The sequence below is a fragment of the Buteo buteo genome, chromosome 23 (genome assembly GCF_964188355.1).
Source record: "Buteo buteo chromosome 23, bButBut1.hap1.1, whole genome shotgun sequence".
In the NCBI taxonomy this organism is placed as follows: Eukaryota; Metazoa; Chordata; class Aves; order Accipitriformes; family Accipitridae; genus Buteo; species Buteo buteo.
The window spans coordinates 14,705,098-14,724,152 of record NC_134193.1 but is presented as its reverse complement, the minus strand read 5'-3'; the positions used below and the strand labels follow the sequence as shown (position 1 = coordinate 14,724,152).

At 51.4% G+C, this 19,055-nt stretch overlaps 2 protein-coding genes across 6 annotated transcripts in view; one reads left to right on the top strand and one right to left on the bottom strand.

Annotated features, from left to right (window-relative positions):
- ASTN2 (astrotactin 2) overlaps positions 1-19,055 on the top strand; it is a 360,290-nt gene that overhangs the window by 226,393 nt on the left and 114,842 nt on the right. The window contains exons 14-16 of the mRNA XM_075056199.1: positions 2,364-2,488; positions 2,919-3,023; positions 4,593-4,772. Coding sequence (XP_074912300.1) covers positions 2,364-2,488; positions 2,919-3,023; positions 4,593-4,772 — 410 coding nt within the window. The remainder of the gene's footprint in view (positions 1-2,363; positions 2,489-2,918; positions 3,024-4,592; positions 4,773-19,055) is intronic.
- On the bottom strand, positions 10,787-18,623 carry TRIM32 (tripartite motif containing 32). Of its 5 annotated transcripts, none has more exons than XM_075056203.1 (2): positions 18,585-18,623; positions 10,787-15,629 (listed from the first exon to the last, which is right to left on the bottom strand). In XM_075056203.1, the coding sequence occupies exon 2, from the start codon at positions 15,560-15,562 to the stop codon at positions 13,619-13,621; it is 1,944 nt and encodes a 647-aa protein (XP_074912304.1). In that variant the 5' UTR covers positions 15,563-15,629; positions 18,585-18,623; the 3' UTR covers positions 10,787-13,618. The 5 variants fall into 5 exon arrangements, with proteins under 5 accessions (XP_074912304.1, XP_074912301.1, XP_074912302.1 ...); XM_075056200.1 differs by lacking the exon at positions 18,585-18,623 and adding an exon at positions 15,839-18,438; XM_075056201.1 differs by lacking the exon at positions 18,585-18,623 and adding an exon at positions 16,486-18,437.

The following is a 19,055-nucleotide window of genomic DNA, read 5'->3' as shown; positions in this document are numbered from 1 at the left end:
AAATACCTTTTCATAGAGGCGTCAGCTCTGAGCAGCAGCTACTGCATGCGCATTCCCCTTGCACTGCTGTGCATCTCCTCCAGCTTCTCCCTCCTTAGCTGCCCGTGCATGGACCACCAGCCCCCGGGGGCTGTCCTGCCACCCACGTGAGCCGAGCTCATACCCAGGGACAGCCGGTCTGCGGGCTCACGGCACGGGCGGGTGTTGGTGAGATGGTCTCAGTGGGTTTGCATGGGGAGAAAAAGGGATGCTGCTTCTTTGCATCTTCTCAGCCCCCTGCTCTGGTGCAGGGCAGCGGGTTAACACAATCTTCTGGTGTCTGCCAAGCCACGTGTTTCTGCCCCCTGGGACTGAGCTTTTCTGGCACCACTAGGTCTGTCCCCTCGTGCAAGGCAGTGGGTGCCACCAGCCAGTGTCATTGCCCTCCTGGGCATCCCCCCTTGGTCCTCTCGGAGGTGGGATGCGGGGCTGGGCAGGTCGCTGGTATGACCCACTTGTCCCTTGCGCTCGCCCCAGGGTGCAGGGTGGGGGGCTGACCCATCAGGGACGGGATGGTCCCCGTGCTCTGGGGTGGCAGGCAGGATCGGCACAGCCATATCCCGCTTTCCCGGTGCAGCATTGTGCTTCTCCGGGGCTTTGGGGTTTGGTAGCACTCTCTGACGCTTTTCTCCCTTTTCTGCTGAGGCAGAGCAGCAGACACCGACACGCTCCTTCCCGTGTTCCCTACCGACTTGACTCATTTTGCAGCCCCTGCTTACCACCACCCACACAGCTCCTGGCTCCAGCAGTAATTGCAGTTCCCCATTTGCATCACTAAGACCGCAAAGGGCTCAGAACAGCAAAGCACCGCTCTGCCACGGGGATCCCGTGCCCAGCGTGATCAATAGGAGATTTGTGAGCACATGTGTGAGCGAGAGGCTTTTCCCCTCAGACAAATAAATCACTTTTTCGCCAGCAGTGCCTAAAGTGAAGCTCCTGAGACGCAATCGGGTGCCGGCAGCTTTGAGAAAGGGGTGCAGCGTGAAGACAGGCTGCTGCCTGGTGGGAGGGCTGCCTGCGCAGCCATGCTTGGCCCCACTCGTGCGTCCCCTCCTGCAGCTGCTCATCCCACTGCTCCTCACCCACCTTGGGATCGGGAGCATCCCCAGGCTGGTCGCACGGGTCTATGGCTTCCTGCTTGCCACCAGTACAGGTTGCACTGGCCATATCCTGGCCCTGGACCAGCAGGAGGGCCCAGGGAAGTGCTCCACCAGCCTGGCGTCTTCACCGCAGAGGTGAAGGTGGCCAAGGTGTCCCTGCTTGCTAGATGATCATGGGATGATGGAGCATCCCCCCCAGGAATGGGCTGCGGGGGTAAAACCGCAGGAGTAAAAGAGGTGAAAGAGGAGTGAAACCAGCAGCTGTTTAAAGGAAAATCTATTCAGAAAAATGCAGCTGGGGCAGGCGGTGCCAGCCTGAGCCTCCCCCCAGCTTGTGGGGCTGACCTGATTTTGGAGGAACGTCCCTTTATTTTTGCTCCGCTGCCCTTTTGTCTCTGCATCGCAAGGACGCAGAGCCTCCTGGCCTATATTTTGGCTGTAAGATCAATATTTAAAATCCCCCCTCCTGTTTCCTTTGCGCAGGCGCAAGGCGTTTTGCTTGCTGGGGGAGGCTTGTCTCCCAGAGACCTGTCTATCCACCATTTCAAATAATTTCCCCGCTATCGTTGTTCTAGAAACAATTCATTAGGGGCCTATTATACAATGTTATACCTGCCAAGGTTAGAAAAGATCCTGCATGTGTGGTAAAATCGCACTGTGAGCTGCACGCGCCGGCTTTCTTTTGGTGTCTGTCTATGAATGTACTTTTCCCTCCTTTCAGAGTCAGTCATCTGGGGGCAAAGCCGTGGGGGTGATGATGCTGCCTGGGGTGGGGAGCCCCAGCAGGGCTTGGTCTGGTGCTTGGTCATGGTCCCGTACTGGGAAGATGCTGCAGGTGGTGGAAAGGCGCAGTTTTGGGGTGTAGCAGCTGTTCCTCTCTCTCCTCGCTGCTGTCAGCCCCCTCTCCAGTGGCACACTTTGAAAATCTGGGCCAAAACCAGTGGCTGCATCCCCAGGCTGAAAACAGTCCCACATTGCCAGAGAGCTAACGGAGCCGCGGAGCCGCGATGCCTGGGGAGCTCGTTAAGCATCACCTCAGAGAGCTGCACAGCCAGGGGTAGCTGGTGGTGGGGGCTGCAAACCCCATCCCGTTAGGTCTCCTGCTCAGAGAAGATGTCCCTCACCCTCCTGAGCCATCCGTCCCCATGCTGCTGGGGCGGCTCAGCCCCCCTGCCCGGCCGTGGCCTGCATCGTTGCTTTGCAGTTGTCTTCTTCTCTCTGCAGGGAGAATAACTTCATCAAGGACTTCCCCCAGCTGGCCGACGGCCTCATGGTGATCCCTTTGCCCGTGGAGGAGCAGTGCCGCGGCGTCCTCTCGGAGCCCCTTCCTGACCTCCAGCTTCTCACCGGTACGAGCTGCCCCCGGGCTTAGCCCCTGCTGGGGTGAGCACAGGAGCAAGAACCCCTTCTCCCACCCTGGATCCCAGCGTGGTCCTTGAGGGCCATCAGCACTGCTGGGATCTCGAGGTCCTTCGTGGCATCCCTCCTGTGTACCTGGGGCAGAAATAGCCTATGGGCCGTGCAAGTCCATCCCAGCACGGCAAGGCAGCACCTCCACCCCTGTGAGCTCCAGGCAGCCGCAGCCATCGCAGTGCTGGTCCTGCCAGCAGCCCAGGGACCCCATGGCATGACCACCGGCGGAGGTTACCATCCCTGCTACCATCCCGTTTCTCACCCCTGCGGCATGTAGCAAAGCAATTGCTTGGTGTGAGCATTAAGCATTCCCCGGAACGCGGCCGCCGGGTCAGCAGGGGCTGAGCATCGGCTCTTCCTTTGCAGGGGACATCAAGTACGACGAGGCGATGGGCTACCCCATGGTGCAGCACTGGCGGGTCAGGAGCAACCTCTACAGGGTGAAGCTCAGCTCCATCACCCTCTCTGCAGGTGAGGGCTTCTAGCGGCAGGGAGACGTGTGTCTATGTGGGTGGGTGGGTGGTGGTTTTCTGCCCCAAGGCACAGTCATGCCAAGCATCTCACCAGCACTTCCCACCTCCAGGCTCTGCTCAGGCAGTAACTCGTGCTCCCAGCGCTGCTGCAGAGGCAGGCAGAGAGATTTTCTTCCTTTTTACAGGGGGGGAAACTGAGGCAGGGAGTTTGTGCGGCTCAGTCGCACAAACCAAGAGCTGGAGTCAGAGCCAGGATCAAGCTAATAAGCAATACTGTGGGGAGGTTTCATGTGAGGGTGGCTGTGCATACGTGTATGTATGAAAAACAGTAAGTTCTTGAAAAAAATGTGGTTTCAAAAGGACCCAAAGCATTTGTAAATGCGGGTCATATAAAGCAGGGAGTCGCAGATGAAGAAGGGGTGGGCGGGAGGATCCTGCAAACGTCAAAACATTTCACTTCCACGTTTTTATAGCTACACATTTTGTTTCAGAAATGCTGAAACATTTTGTTGCGACCTGAAATGTTTTGCCTTTTCATTTCAAAACAGCTTTTTTTTTATTTAAAAATCAACCTGTTTTTAAATGGAGAAAGGAAAAAAAAAAAGATTTAGTGCAGACAGGCTGCACAGCCCCAGAACGAAATAACCTGCTTGGAGCCGAACAAAATATTTGGGTTCAGCTCAGAATGAGTTCTTCTAGCTTTTTTATTAAACCAACCTTCTCTTTCAATAAACCAACCAACCAACCAGCCAGATAACCTCATTTTGGTGAAAGTTATGACATATTTTCTTGCAGTATGTTTTCAGTTCCACCACTGAACCAAAGCGATATCAGCCAGCTCTAAATGATGCCAAGGTGCTGTGTAGTCACCCATGCCTCCACGATATTTCATCTCCATAGAGCAGTGAGGGTCCATGTCCTTGTCCCACGCCAGCAGTCCCCGCTGTCTGCACGGGCACTGCAGGGCGTTGCTCAAGAGATGCCCTGACCCTTGCACACCCACGGACCTGCCATCAACCCAGCCCCGTGTGTCCCTCTGGGCCATCTCCAGCTTTCCTAAAACCAGTTACCAGTTGTGCAGGGTATTTACACTGGGGATGGTCTGCAGCACAATCTGTAATAAATTCGTCCTTACACCAGGAGAATATCTCTGGTTAGGGTTACTGCAAAGCAAAGGCCAAGCACATCCTCTGGGGAGAGCGTTGATGATGTGCCAACAGCCTGAAACACGGGCTGGAGCTGGCGGGAGGCTGTTTGTGTGTTTGTGTTTGTGTGTGTGTGCGCACGCATGCACATGCGTTCACGTGCACATCCCTGTAAAATGATTTGAGAAATCTTGTAGGGAGAGGAATCACAGGATGCGAGAGCCACAGCCCAGGGTAAACAGCAGGTTGTGGATTCCAAAGGATCATGTAGACCATGGAGGCAAGAGAGGAGGAACTGCGCTTTGCACCCATGTGGGGACTTGTATGTCTTGAGCAGAGGATCTTCTGGGCGTCCTTCCCCCCGGGCTGTGGCTGGCAGCCCTGCCTGGCCGACCTGCCGATCCCCTGCCTCCCTCCCACAGGCTTTGCAAACATCCTGAAGATCCTGAATAAGGACAGCAGCCGGGAGGAGCTGCTCTCCTTCATCCAGCAGTTTGGCTCTCACTACATCGCGGAGGCACTGTATGGCTCCGAGTTCAGCTGCACCATCCACTTCCCCAGCAAGAAGGTCCAGCAGCAGCTCTGGCTCCAGTACCAGAAAGGTGAGGAGGGCGGCGGGAACGGGCGGGGGCACAAATGCCGGTTATCGTTCGTGCTGTTTTCCATCCATCAGCCCCCTGTGCATACACTGTCATTGTGCCGGTTAGTGGGCACAGACAGGAGACTGGTCCCAAACTGAGTACCCAGCGGCAGGAGATGGTGGCACACATCTGTGGGCAGCATCCCTGAGCCAGGTGAACCCATCCTTCCTGCTCCTGCCCTTCAGCAGCCGCACTCTGGCTCCATCCTTCCTCGGGGTGACCTGCTTCACCACCTGCTCCCAGTCCCACCATAGTGGCCCCACACACCGGGGGTGCTTGGGGTCGGGTGATGGAGATGTGACATAATTGAGCTGTCTCAGAATGGCTTTGTTTTATTGCTTGTGACAATGACAGTCTTTAAGGAAGTGTATTAAATCAATAGCAGACTCATTGTGCTACACCATAAATAACGAGACACATCATTAAACAGGGCAATAAACTTCAGGACTTTGAAGTAATACAATTAGGTTATGTTTATAAAAACTCCCTTATCGCTGTAGCCTTCCATTTGCCAATTCATCTCTCTCCTCCAGGGAGCTGGGGATATTCCCTGGGTCTGATATTTTTGTGTTGAAAAAAATCTGTGGTGTTTCATAGGACCCGTAGTAGGGCTGATGTCATCAAGCTGCTTGCATCCTGCCCCGTGGGCACTGCTGAGAGTGGCCTTGTTTCGTGGAAGCCAGTGGATGGAGGTGTGCTCCCGACCGCCACCTCCATTGCTTTCTGCTCATTTTTTTTTCTCTGTCTTCCCAGTGCAGCTCGTCTTGTAAGTGTATTTATAACACCCTGTACTCGTTTGTTTGAGTTTTAAATAGTGACAAATGCAGTTTGCCATAGCAATGCCCCTGTTTAGCAGGAGAAAGCATCGTGGAGGTGTGTTGTTTACATACTCGCAATCTTATTAATCATTTGAGCACAGTCCCTGCAATCTCTGGGCAAATGTGTCAGTGGGGAGCAGACCTGGAGTGGCTCCATGGTCCCAGCACCGTCACCGCAGATGCAGGGTTTCTCCGGAGATGCCGGGTGGGAACGAGAGGCGGCTGCTGCAGTCTGAGCCCGGCATGAGCATCGCCGCTGTTTCACGGTGCCGGGGCCAGAGGGGAGATGAACAGTGGCAACACTTGGTCCAGTGGTGAAATATCTCCCGTTTCTGAGCCCCCACCTTCCCCCCAGCCAGGGGCAGAGGTAGTTTTCAGGGCTCAACTGCAAAGCCCTATGGTGGCGCAGGGCCTGAAGGCGAGCAGTGCCTCGCTGACAGAATAATTTCCTTTTTAGTCCATGGTATGCAGCTGGCCAAGGCGGGCTCCCTCGCTCCCCACCCGCGTCCCGCCTGCGCCCCGGGAGCTGTGCCCGCCCTGTGTCGCTCGCAGGGCTGCTGGAGGCATCCGGAGCATCCTTCCCCACCACCCAGGAAGCACCAAGGCGCTGGTGGGTCTCCAGGCATCCCCGGGGGTTTTGCATGTCATGCCTGGACATAAGCATTTAATTTCTGACTGTGCAGCATTTGGGCACCAGGTGCTGGCTCCGACCTTGTTCTTTGTGCGTGGCTCCTTCTGTGGCTTCAGTAGCTGGTGGGGTTGGTGAGGTTGAACTTCGTGTCTGTCGGTACTGCAGAGGGGACCAGCGTTGTACTTAGCTCTTTGATGGCCAGAAAATGCTCTTGGAAGGACATCAAGGATGTGCAGGGCTTTTGCCAGTACTGGGGGAGATGGGCTCTGTGGACAGAAAGGTGTCACAGGAAACCCAGGGCTCTCTCCTGGAGAAACCCCCAGTTAGCTAAGAGAAAGAGCTTGCTGTTTATGGAAGATGGATTTTACTCCCAGCTTCTCCACTGATTTACCCTCATTTTGCCAGTGACATAAGGAGGATCTGTATAAACAGCTCCAGCTAGACAGTTCTGGATGCCTTCTCTGCTCAGAAACAGCTCTGGCCCGCCGGGCTCCCTGCTGCTAGCCAGCCCGTTTCCGAACTGCTCAGAGAGCGCGCATATGCATCATCTCTAATAAATACAAAAGTAAGGCCAGAATAACTGTAATTTGTTAGCGAACAAAGCAGGTCAGAAGAGGAGGGGGAGAGGAGAGTCTCGAGCTAATTGGAACAGCACCAAATATGATAAAAATGCACATTGCGGCATGTTTGCAGCATCGCACAAAATTATTTTAATATTTTAATCAACTTCATAAATCAATCGGCAGGCCTCAGGAGGAGGCCTCCACCAATAAAGCGCACAATCTGCGCATCGAGCCCTAATTGAAAACATGGTCTCGAAGAGGAGACCGCGCTGCTGGCAGCCGGACTCCTTGTAAAAGCACCGGGCCAGGCGCTGGCTCTCTGCCGAGGCTGGAGCAGCCCGAATGCCGCGCTCGCAGCCGGCCCAGGAGCCTGTGACGTGGGTCGGTGTCTGCGGAGCGCGTCCTCCAGACAAATGGAGGAGAAAGTGATCGGGCTTTCACCAGGTCCAGAAGAAAGTTGGTGCCTTCTCACTGCCTGGACCCACCGGCCTGCCAGGATGGGCGGGCTGCGGGCACTGCCGGCGTTTGCAGGCTGCTTTGCCTGTAGAAATGCAAAATATTGCCCTTCCTCCTGCAGGTGGAAAAGGTGTGTGCTGGGGGGAGGTGAGGGAGCCTCCCGCCCTTGTTCCTAAGGATTTGAAGGAGTGAATCCTGCAAACAAGCGGCAGAGAGGCACGGAGGCACGGCTGCCTGCCCACGCGGCTGCGGCACACCGAGCACCGCGCTTCTTCCAGGGCAGGCGTGGAAACATCCCCCAGGCTCCCTCCCAGGAACTGCGTTAGCCCATGAGCAAAGCAAACACCAATTTTATTTCACACAGAGTGATTAAAAGCCCATTTTTTGGGCTGCTTGCTCTGGGTCTGTGCAGCCAAGCAATGCTTTAACTCATCAGAGTGGCCTCCAAGCAGGGACCTTGAGATTGATCTGGCCATTGATCTGTGCCACAGGAGCCCACATCGGTTTTCTCCCCCATCAAAGCCAGCATTTAATGCTGACAGCACCTCATTAAGTTCGCACCAATTGTGTGAGCATCTTCATTTGGCAGCTGAGGCAAACGCAACACCCCTGGCCACCTCCTGTTGTGTGTGAGAATGTGCTGGGTCTGGCAAGGATGGAGTGAACTGGTTTCATCGCAGCCCCTGTGGTGCTGAGCTTCAGATTTGTGGCTAAACCAGTGTCGATAACACCCCAGCGTGTTGGCTGCTGCTGAGCAGTGCTTGCACAGCATCCAGGCTTCCTCTCTTTCTCACTATGTCCCCACAGCCAGTAGGCTGGGGTGGGCAAGGTGTTGGGAGGGGACACGGCCAGGACTGCTGACCCAAATTGGGCTATTCCACACCATATAATGCCATGCTCAGCAATAAAACTGGAGGTAGAGGCTGGGAGTCAACCCACCACAAAGACACAAAATGTACAGGAGGAAAGAGAGCGATCCCTCCATCCAGCAAACCCACCTGCCAGGGACCACTTCATTCGCTGATAAAGGTTTATCAGAGACCTGGTTGCTCTGTGGCCCCTTGGTCTGGTTGGACAAGGAGGAGGAGGAGGAGAGCTTGGTAGGGAAAGGGAAGAGCTGCTCTGATAGCAAAATCCGACAGCCCCGGTGGGATTTCCCCAAGAACAGTTCTAGCTTGCTCATTCCTACTGCAATACACAAAATGTAGAACAAATGTCTGTAAGTGCTCCAGCACTTATAGAAAATGGAGCCGTTACCAGCAGTAATGCGGAGGGTCTCATCTTGTCAAGCATTTGAGTGACAACTCTTTTCCTTCACACAGTGCAGACTAGCTGAGCCTCAGCGTGGGAGACTTCTGTTCTCCAGCTGGGAAAAGTTGGAAAAAGAAATATCGTCGGTGGCGTGCAGCTGCGGAGGAGCACACAGGCTTGCGGGAGCTCCTCTCCCTTGCCACCGAGGACCTGGGAGATGTGCAGCTGGGGGAGCGGGAAGGGTGCTGATGTACAAGGGTGGAGGAGATTCAGAGGGTTTCACTACCCAATTGTTAGGTTGCAGTAGTGCTTTATGTCTGCAGGGAGTAAAATGTTTGTTTTTCTTGCATTTCCTATGATGTCTAGATAAGAGTTTCCTTGGCTGAGGTTACCTGGCCATGTTGGGCACTCAGCAAGCTGAACTTTGAAAGTGGTTGCTACAGATGTGAAAGATGTTTCCTCTCAGTAACAGATCATTTCTTAAAATAGTCCACGGAGGGGCTGTGCCCTGACATGTCCTATCACACTCCCCTAAGGCTTTCTGCCCACCAGCCTCCCCAGTGCTTGCTTCTCTTCTCTTGGACCATACATCGTTGGTTGCATTTACCTTTAAGAGGTTACAGTTTTCATGCTTTCTTGTAAACTCAGCAGTTTAGACAAAAGATCTTCATAAAATACAAGCTATATTAAGCATACAGCCTCGAGCTCTGCTAAAATAGCAGTCCATATTCTTCTGAGTAGGGTCTGTGGATCCTTTCTGTCCTCTCAAGGTCTCATTCATCTCCCTTCAGGTTTCATACTGCCGTAACACAAGTAAGATTGAACTAGTCCATGGGAACCTTTAGTTTTTCTTTCCTAGACACCATCAGGTGCATTAAGAAAGATGTAAGGCAAGCTTTGCATCTATTAAAGGAGATAATGGCTTTCCCTTATACCTGCTTGGTCAGAAGTAAAGCATACAGAATTTCCCTGTCCTTGAGATCTGTTCCTATAAACCACCGCTCTATTACCTTTGTAACAGTCTTACTTGCTTGCAGTTTATGTCATTATATTTCTTTCAAAACCTCAGATTTTGACATTTTGTTTGGAGGAGGAAAAAAAATCTAGCTCGTTGCCATGAAATTTCGTTTAGACTAAAATATGTGGTGTGACTCAGTCTGCTAAATGACCTTATGCACTGCTCATTGCAAACCAAAATTGCCAGGCAAGTAGAGTAATTAGTTGTGCAAAATGAAATAACTTTAAATCCTCGCATTGAGTAATGACCCAGAAAAATCACTTAAGCTATACAATAGAAAAGACTCGAAGCATCTGGCTTTATTTTTATTTTTGTAGCTCTGCCCCCTTTGATTAAGAAACAGGCTCTCCCCCTCATCCCTTTAGAAACCCTGGCTGTCGGTTGCTGCCCAGAACAAATGTTCACGGCTTACTTGCCGCTACCCTAAGACATCATAACTTCTCATAAAACGGCAGGGTAAGTCTAACAGCACCGGCACGGCAGTTGTTCTGCAAGGATCGTATACGTTTGATAAACCAGCAACTCATATCTGTTTAAAGAGCTGCTTCATATCATCTGAGATGAGCCCAAGTGATAAAAACCTTCACCCTGATCAGCAAACCCAGCTGGGTAGCAGGACCAGGGGAGGACCTGCACATGCTGCTGATGTACCAATGCCTTTGAATGCTGTGGCAAATTGCTTCGCTCTCCTTTGGCTCCACCTAAATACACTGTTTCTAACACGATTTTTTACAGCATTTATCAAAATTATCCAGAATAATAGGTGAACCCTCACAGCAGCCCTCCTACCGGCCCCAGCAAATACATCACCTCTACAGCAGGGCAGAGCTGAGCCAGAAAGCCCCTCGATAATCCAGGGACATGGGTGATGAAGCCTTCAGCCAGGCTTTCACGTCCCGTTACTGAGCGCTCAGTGCCAGTGAATTTGGACCAGACCTTTAAAACATCAGGTATCGGCTACAGTGAAAAGTAAGATATGGCCCTCGTGGGAGTATCGGTGTGAATTAAGGTACGAAACTCTTGTATTTGTTTATGAGGTGGGTAGGGAATTGTCAGATAAAGTTATATGAGACCTGCCAAGGAGATCAGATTTATCCTCCGCAACCTGACAGCATATAAGGGGTCTCGTAGCCATTGTGTTCCAAAGTCTGATCCTCACTGGCTGTAAAAACCAATCTTTCACCAAAGGGAGGAGATTAAGTGTTTTTAATAAGAAAATGAGCCATTTGCAATGCGCTTTTAATTGGATCAATTTTTCCTTTATTACACAATCTTTAAAAACCAAACACATACGTATAACCAGACAAGCTCTTTCTCCAGGTAGAGAGCAGAAGCCAAACTATTTCATCACAATCCTTAATTACTCCATTTCATCTCGTTTGGCAGATGATCACAACACTGTGTGGGGGCACCACGGCAAGAAATACAGCTCTGCAAAATCATCTCGCAGTCACTGTAAAGTTTTGTCAGGGGACATGCGTACCCTGGGCGAGGGACAGCAGGTTTTCTCTTTCCCTTTTTTGCCTGAAACCCAAGACTAGAAGAAGAGCTGCAGGCGACACACACCCCCAGGCGCCGATCGCAGTGTCCTGGCCCACCAGTGCATCGCAGGGTAGTGTTATTTTTCTTGAATCTCTGAGTGAGAAACACATGATAGACGCTTTGTTTGAACTGTGTAACCAGGAACAGGCTGGGGTAACCAACTGCTCAGTTTACTGGACCAGCTTTTACATCCCTTCAAGCACTCCAGGAAATGTTATTGCTAGTAGTGTGATGTTTATTGCAAAAAAAATAAATCCATTGGAACAGAAAATGACAGAGGTACATATTATCATAGATAATATTGCTTCAATTATTCAGGTCCACAGTAGCTTCCTGCTTGGAGCAGTTCTTAGAAACAGGAAAAATGTTTAAAAGAGATCAGTAGGAGAGGAACTGCCATTACCATAATACTGGAAAAAATGCCTTGAGTTACAATGTAATTAACTGCAGAAGGGCCCAGTAATAGTCATCATCTCCCAAAAACATACATGCAAGATGAGATTGGCTCCCCAAATTGCTGTTACATACTTTAGGCGACTACCCCCTCCCACGCCCAAAAGAGAAGCAGAGAACATAAATAATTACGTGCAGGTTGGTAGTCTTGGCAAACACACAGAGCAGCTCAGGAGGAAAAGGGGGTTCAGTCCCCTTGGGCTCCCTCAGCACCATCTACCATGCTAGTGTCTTAGTTCCCGCTGCCTTCTCCGCAAGCTTTTTTCCAGCAAATTATAGCAAAAGAAATAGGAAGTTGCCCTGATGGAGGGGCACCTCCATCACACAGCTGGGTGTTTGTTGTGCTGGCCCTCTTCAGTGCTTTGGCTGAGCAGAACAGGGAGAGAAAAAAAACCCAAAATCCCACCAAAATCTGCTCCCAGCGCTTCTTCTGCAAACTCTGTAACTGCCAAACAACTGGCTGGAGGAGCAGCGGCTCTGAAGCCTATTTTACTCCGCTGTTTCGCTAGGGGAAAGTATATGGGAACTGAAAAAAACCCATCACCTGTTGCATACATGTTGTAGCACAAGTAGCAAACAATTTGCTGTAGCACGGCAGCCACCATAAAATCAGCTTTTATATTGTCTGTCGTGCCCCCAAATTTGCAACTACGTTGTTGATAGCAACAAATAAATGCACTGCAGTATAACTATTATCTGTGGCAGATTAACATGCTACCACTGTGCCCTATTTAAATGCATCTTTCCTTCAATAAACTATTCTAGGCAAGCAGCACCACACTGAGGTACACATTTATCAGCCAGGAGAGTAGCACTGTGGGGGCCTTGGTTCACACAGCTGCAGTTTTGTGCTTCATTTGGCCCAAAGCCGTGATGAACATGAACTCTGGTGCCTGCTGGTGCCGTAAAAAAAAAATCTGAGGAATGTGGTGTTTTGCTGCGCAAGGGAAAAAAGACAATGCACAAATGGATGTGGTTCCAAGTATTAAAAAATAAAAGCAAAACAGTCCCCCCCCATCCCCATCTCAGCAGTGAGTAGCTTGCACATAAAAAGTGCAGATGAGTGGAAACCTATTGCTAAATGCAATGGTCTGGAATGCAGAATAGTGAAGTGCAGGTGAACATACAATATGTTGCATTTAATCTCATTTACTACAATCTCCCAGTCTTACTCCCCCAGCCCTTTCCCCCTCCCCATGAAGCTTTAGATACCCGATATACCTTTCAAAGACAGTTTCCAGGATGCATTTAATAATAAAACAACAGTAAATATCAACCATAGGTTTCCCCTCTTTTTTTTTTCCTCCAGCCCCCTCCCTTTTTACCCCCTTCTACCTAGCAGAACTCTTAGTAGTAATAAAAGCCCTGCTGCCATCAGAGGGCAGTTTTCTGGCTCAGCTCGGTCTCCCATGATTGCACAGTACTCACTTCACATTGAACAGACACGGTTCACAAATGGCACAACAGGGGCGATCTCCTGAATACCAGAAAAACGGAGAAAGAAAACCCTCCCTCTTCAGTTTGAAAGTAAGGCTCCATCTCCGCGCAGTTTAAGAGGGCTATTTCATTTTATGCAGTGCTGCAATCAGAAACTGCTTTCTCCAGTAGTTGCCCAGACAACTGCTACCCAGTTCCTTGCGAGTACCACAGTGAGAAGAGGATTGCCCCTCTAGTCCTCTAAGGGAAGGTGATTTAGAGCAGTCAGTCAGTGTTTATGGCACAAAGAAAGATACAATGGTTGAAGCTGGAAGTGTAGGAGATGTGGCGAAAGGAGGTGAAAAGGTTTATGGAGTGACCAGTCATTTATCAAGGAACCAATACTCCAGAAGGATGGATCCTTTCCCTCACGCTTGTTCCTTTTTTATTGTATGGATTTTATATAAAGAAGAAGAAAAAGCAGACCACCACCATGTAAGCTATTTTGTTTCTAAACACAAAACATGACGGCCTTCTGTGCCAAACCCCCTTCAGTTATGGCACAATCTCCCTGAACGCTTCACAGCAGTTCCCATCTGACTGCAATGAGGCTGGACGGATCTCTGCTGCCAAAAGGGGCTTTACCTAGAGATGTGCCTTTAAGGGGTGGAATATCTTCTCAGATGGTAACTGTAGATCTTAATGCAATGATCCCAACAGTCCAGCACCAGCAGCTGCCCTTTGGGAGTAATGGCGATACCGACAGGACAGGTGAGTCCTTCCCGGATTAAGATATTATAGCCACCTCCTTTAGGAAAATGCAGGATTTCTTTACGGCTGCTGTCAGCAACAATGAGGTCTCCCCTGGCATCGACACACATCCCAGCAATGCACCTGAAATCCTCATTCTCGGAGAAGAAGTGGCTAATCTGGCGTCCCAGCTGCCCATCTGGGCCGACGGAGCCAATTGAAAAGCCGCCTTCTAAATGGTGTTCGTACTGCCGGTTTTCCAGGTTAAGCCCCAGCCCTTGAGTAAAGTATATGGTCCCTTCAGCATCGCAGGTGACGAACTTTGGGCGCACTGCGCTACATAAGCAACTGTACTTCACTACCCCCACGCCACGGTCCACTGTGAAACACCAGAGTTTCCCTCCTTCCACGTCAGTCACTACAAACTGCCCAGAAGGCAGGGCAGCGATACCCCAGGGTTTGCTTAGCTGGCTCCGATGACACGCCACGCAATGGCCATCCATGGTGTAGACCTTGACAGAGTTATCGTAGCTGTCAGTCACACCTATCAGGCCATGGCAGTTCATGGTGACAGAAAGGGGAGTCAAATTGGGCAAGTCTGCTCCAAGGAAACTCAATACAAAACTATCAATTCCGCTGGGGCTCCGGCGAATCTCCTTCAGAAAGCCCTTGCGGGTAAAAACCTGGATTCGGAAATTGCCTCGGTCTGCCACAAGCACCTCACCTTGCAGGGTGACATGTAGGCTGACGGGGAGATTAAACATCCCTGGCAGGCTGCCCTTGGAGCCCATCTTCTTGATGAAGTGACACTGCTGGATGCTCGTGGCTGCTTCAGGCATCCTTGGCTTGGCTGGTGAGGAATTCGGTGTGCAGCTGGCCTCTTCTTGCACCAAGTCAGGCTCCCTAAATGATGCCGATGAGGATGCTGCAGATTCCATGAGCGATTCCTCCATGTTAACGGTCCGGGGTTTCTTCACCACTTGCCCAATCTGCAGTGGTCCCACATGGCTCACCTTAAGGAGTTCAACCTCTTGAAGAGTCAGCTCCCTTGGGAGACTGTTTGTCAGTTCTGGTTCTTCCTCGTCTGCTGCCTCCTCCAAGAGAGCTATATCTCCCAGCTTTATTTTGGCAAGGAAATAGTCACAGCGAGACATTATCTGCACTTCCGCTAAGTTCAGCAGATAAGCTTGCTCCTCCATTACCTGATTATTTACCTTCTCCACTTCAGACAAAGAGGTGGTGAAAAACTTGCGTGACCTGGCCAGTTCTTCCTGGATCTTGCGCTCTTCTTTGCTGTAATCCTGCAGAACTGCTTTGTATCTAGATTGCAGGTCTCTCGAAACACCCTCCAGAGATGCTTTTCTTTTCTGCAGATCACCCATAAGCTCCCGAAGTCTGGCAAGCCTCATCCCAAATTCTCTCCTACGCTCTTCAGCAGCCTCTTTGATAGCAATGACTCTATGTCCTTGGGGCATGTGTGATGTCTCCTTGCATGGCTCACATAAAACCAAGCTACAGCTCTTGCAAAAGTGTCTTGGCAACCTTCTCCCACAGACCTTGCACATGAGAAGACCCACCACTTCCCCCAGTCCAGCGGTGTCTATGATCTTCAGCACAGTAAGATTGTCAGTCAGCTGAGCTAAGCTTGTGATCCGCGTGATTTTGCTGCAAAAGGGGCACCGTATCCCATTAATGCTGTTTGCTAGGAGTTTCTCTAAGCATTGTTTGCAGATGGTGTGCCCGCAGTGTAAGAGCTTGGGTCTCAGGTGCTCCTCAGTGAAGGACTCCATGCAAATGGGGCACTCCAGGACCTCTCGGAGTGCATCCGAGTTGAGATGAGGGGCAGCAGCCATGGTTTTCCAAGGCAGTTTTAGGCGGTGCAAAGTCTTGTACTCGCATCTATTCCAAGGTGCTCTGATTCTGTCCAGAAAGAAAAAAGGAAACGTGATTTATGTCATCACCAGCAGTTACATATACATGCAATTTATTTCTGATTTATCACCCAACCCTGGAAAAAAGAAGCCCAGTTGGCTTTTTCACGTTTGGAAAGGATGGATTAGTCATAGCTAATCTCAGAGTGGGCAAATTCCAAAACTAACTTGCAGCTCCTAGTGCGATGAATTACTCACTTGCAAAATTTATAAGTAGAACTGAAAGAAGTGTAATGGCAGCAATAAGGAAGCCCAATAGATATTGATGACTGAATCATCTCCTCGTGGTGCCCATCTCCCGCTGCCAAGCCTCCGAGTTTACATAATTTACTGAAATCCAGGGAGATTAAACCAAGCATTCAAAATGTTGCGCATCAAAAGAGGAACCAGATGGTGCAATGCTTTAGGACATTAATATATCACCTCTGGAGACCTGCATTCAGATGTGACATCAGATACGAATGAAATAAATGTGGCTGGTTTACTCTGCTTTTCTAGATAGCCAAAATAAATTTTCGAGGTTTCATACGTTTGCCAGAAAGTGAAACTAGAAGGAATGATTTGTCAGCTTCCACTCGTTCTGAGAATGACTGCACACAGTGAAAACACACAGTGAAGATTTTATGCCAGTGTATTTCATTAACCTCTGCCATGCTGCATCATGCTTCAGCATGCAAATTAAACACAGCTCGACACAGCAGTGTTCTAGCAGGTATTAGCAATAAAGGAGTTAACAGACAACTCCAAACATTCATTAATATATACTACAAGTGTTCACTATTAGTTCTTGAATTTAGCTTAATTGCATATAGTTTCTCCTTATTTTACAATCTCGCAGCGTTGACCTCATTCTTGTATTCTGGTTCAGTTTTATACCACTCTGGTTGCCGTTCAGCTTCAATCCAGGTTTCTCCATCCTCACATCCCTCACAGCAGGGAGCAGATCCCAGCAGCTCTCTTGCTAAAGCAGCCATCCATTCAAAAGGAACAGAACAGGGTTCACATCATTAAGTTATTATTCAGTAGACTGGGTTTCAATACCTTTGCTATTGCATTGCTTAGCCATTAAAAGAAATGGGGAAGAAAACATTTCTTCTAGGGGGAGAGGAGGAGAAGGAAGTAGTTAGTCTTTAAAATGAAGAGACAGTCACAGAGGGATGGGAACAGACAGCTTTTTCTGAATGATGGCTGCAGGCATGCAGCACTTTTGCTTCCCCGCTGGGTTTGCCTGCTTCATCCTTGGGAGCATTTCAGACAGAAAGGTTCAGTGTATTTCAGTTTACCATTTGCTCAAGCGGAAGAAGACAACTGCCATGAAGAAAAGTTCTTTATGTTCATCCAGAGAAGGAAAAAAAAAATCATGTTAATTCATCAGCTGTAGTTCACAGTGCTTTAAAGCCCTCATTTCAGGAAGGGATTCAGTGGTGTAGCAGAATCTCCCAAGTGCCAAGCTGGGATCTGATCCTTGGCTCGACGGTGGCATGATGAGCATCACACCCCCAGCACCCGGGGAGCAGGAGCACTCCAGGCGCTCGCTGCCGCTAGCACCAAATATACTTCCCTTTCATTCTTAGCGTGTATCTCAGCCAGGGAAGCAGAAGCCTGGGCACTGGCATGTAGATCAGGATCTTCCTCTGAGGGATGAAAAATCTGTATTTTAAAACAATTTTTAAAAATGAAACACAGGATACCAGATGCATTATTCTTATTTTCCTTGGAAATACGTCAGAAGGTTTGGTTAGGGAAGGCTGGGGGAGCAGCACAGACACCAGCTACACCCGAAAGCTACATAAAAAGCCAGTTTTAAGACAAGTATTTTCATTAAAGAACAATGACGGTGAGAGTTTTGTTTAGTTTGAAGTTAGGTTCGGTTTTTTAGAAAGATGATTTGTATGACATTCTTTTCATCTATGATCCCCTTTTATCAGAGTACCAGCATGCGCCTTAGTAACGTGAAATTATTTTTACCGCTGCACTTTTATCTTTATCTTGCACTCGGCCGTGCCTTCGTGGGATTTTCCTTAACAGCGAGTTGTTCTTGCGTATCAGTCCCTCCCAAGCCAGTTGCTCTGATGCAGAGCAGGGTATTAGAGAAGGCCTCAGCTGAGGATCAAGCTATAAAACTCTGTAAATGATGTGAGTTTGGTTTCCTTATAATCAAAACATTTTCCTGCCATAGTTTCTCTTGCCACTCTGTTGTTTTTAGTTAGGATGTGCGGCGAGACAACTAGTTTTACTTGTAATTCATAGCTTGTCTCATTAGCATGTTAAAATAATAGGGTAAGGCTACCAAAATTAGCCTTGTGACCCCTTCCTCCAGCGTTCATGAGGGTGTTTCAGCGCAGGCTACGAAGCCACCACCACCACGCGCAGGTTTTGGGGTTTTTTTTTGCCGAAAGCCGATGCCTGCAGCGTCTCTCGCTCGCAGCAGCGTCCACGCACCGCAGCGGTTCGGTGTCGTTCGCGGAACCGGGGGCGGGAGGCAGCCCGCGGGCTCTCGGCGGGGAGACAGGCGGCTTTAAAGGCCGCGCCGACGGGCACGACGCTCGGTTCGGTCCGAAACGCCGCTCGAACCGCAGGACGAGCCCCCCCCACCCCGCCTCCGCGGCCGAGCAGGTGTCCGGGCGCGGCCCGGGCCGGCCGCGGCCTGAGGGGGGCTCGGCGGGGCGGAGCCAGCCCGCCGCGGGGGCTCTCACCGGCGGGGAGCGCCCGTCCCGCGGAGGCGCGGCGCGGCCCGGCGGAGGCCGAGGCGGGGCCGCCCGGCCCTGCCCGGCCCTGCCCGGCCCGGCCGCCCCCTCCCCAGCCCGCCGGGGCCGGGCCCTGCGCCCGCGGCCTGTGGGGCTGGGATGGGGGTGTCCGTCCCGCCCGCCGCCGCCCCGCGCCCCCGCCCCCGCCCCGCCTCCAGGGGGCGCCGCTCCCCGGCGGGGCCCGGCGCGCTCCCTACCTGCCCGCCGCTCCCGGGACGCGCGCCGCTCCCCGGCGTGCCCCGCGCCGCCGCCGCGCCGGCGTGACGTGTGCGCCGGGCCGCGGAGCGGAGCATGCCGGGAGATGGAGTCCCGGGAGGCGGCCTGGGGCCCGGGCCGGGGCAGGAGGAGAGGCTTCGGGGGCCGGGGTCGGTCCCCGTCCGGGTCCCGTCCGCCGGGCAGGAAGATCGGCGAGGGCAAGGCGGTGGGCCCGCAGGGCGGCCCCGGGCCTGCGGCAGCCGGGGGCTGGAGCAGGGACCTGCCGGCACGGGGAGCCCGCCGGCCGGTCGGGCTCCCTCCTCCGCGGTGGTGCTGTAGCTCTTGCTGTCGAGTAAAGTTAAAAGGAAAAGAAGGAAACGGAAACGTGGTTTCTTTCTTTCTTTCTTTCTTTTGTTTTCGTTTCATTACATGAGGTTTTGGCACCCGCGGGTCGGCCCGTGCCCTTGCCCGGA

Coding starts and splice junctions, on each gene's coding strand:
- TRIM32 (XM_075056200.1), bottom strand. CDS start 15,999: ATGCTTGGTTTAATCTCCCTGGATTTCAGTAAATTATGTAAACTCGGA. Junction 15,630..15,838: donor TCTACTTATAAATTTTGCAA/GTGAGTAATTCA, acceptor CTTTCTGGACAG/AATCAGAGCACCTTGGAATA.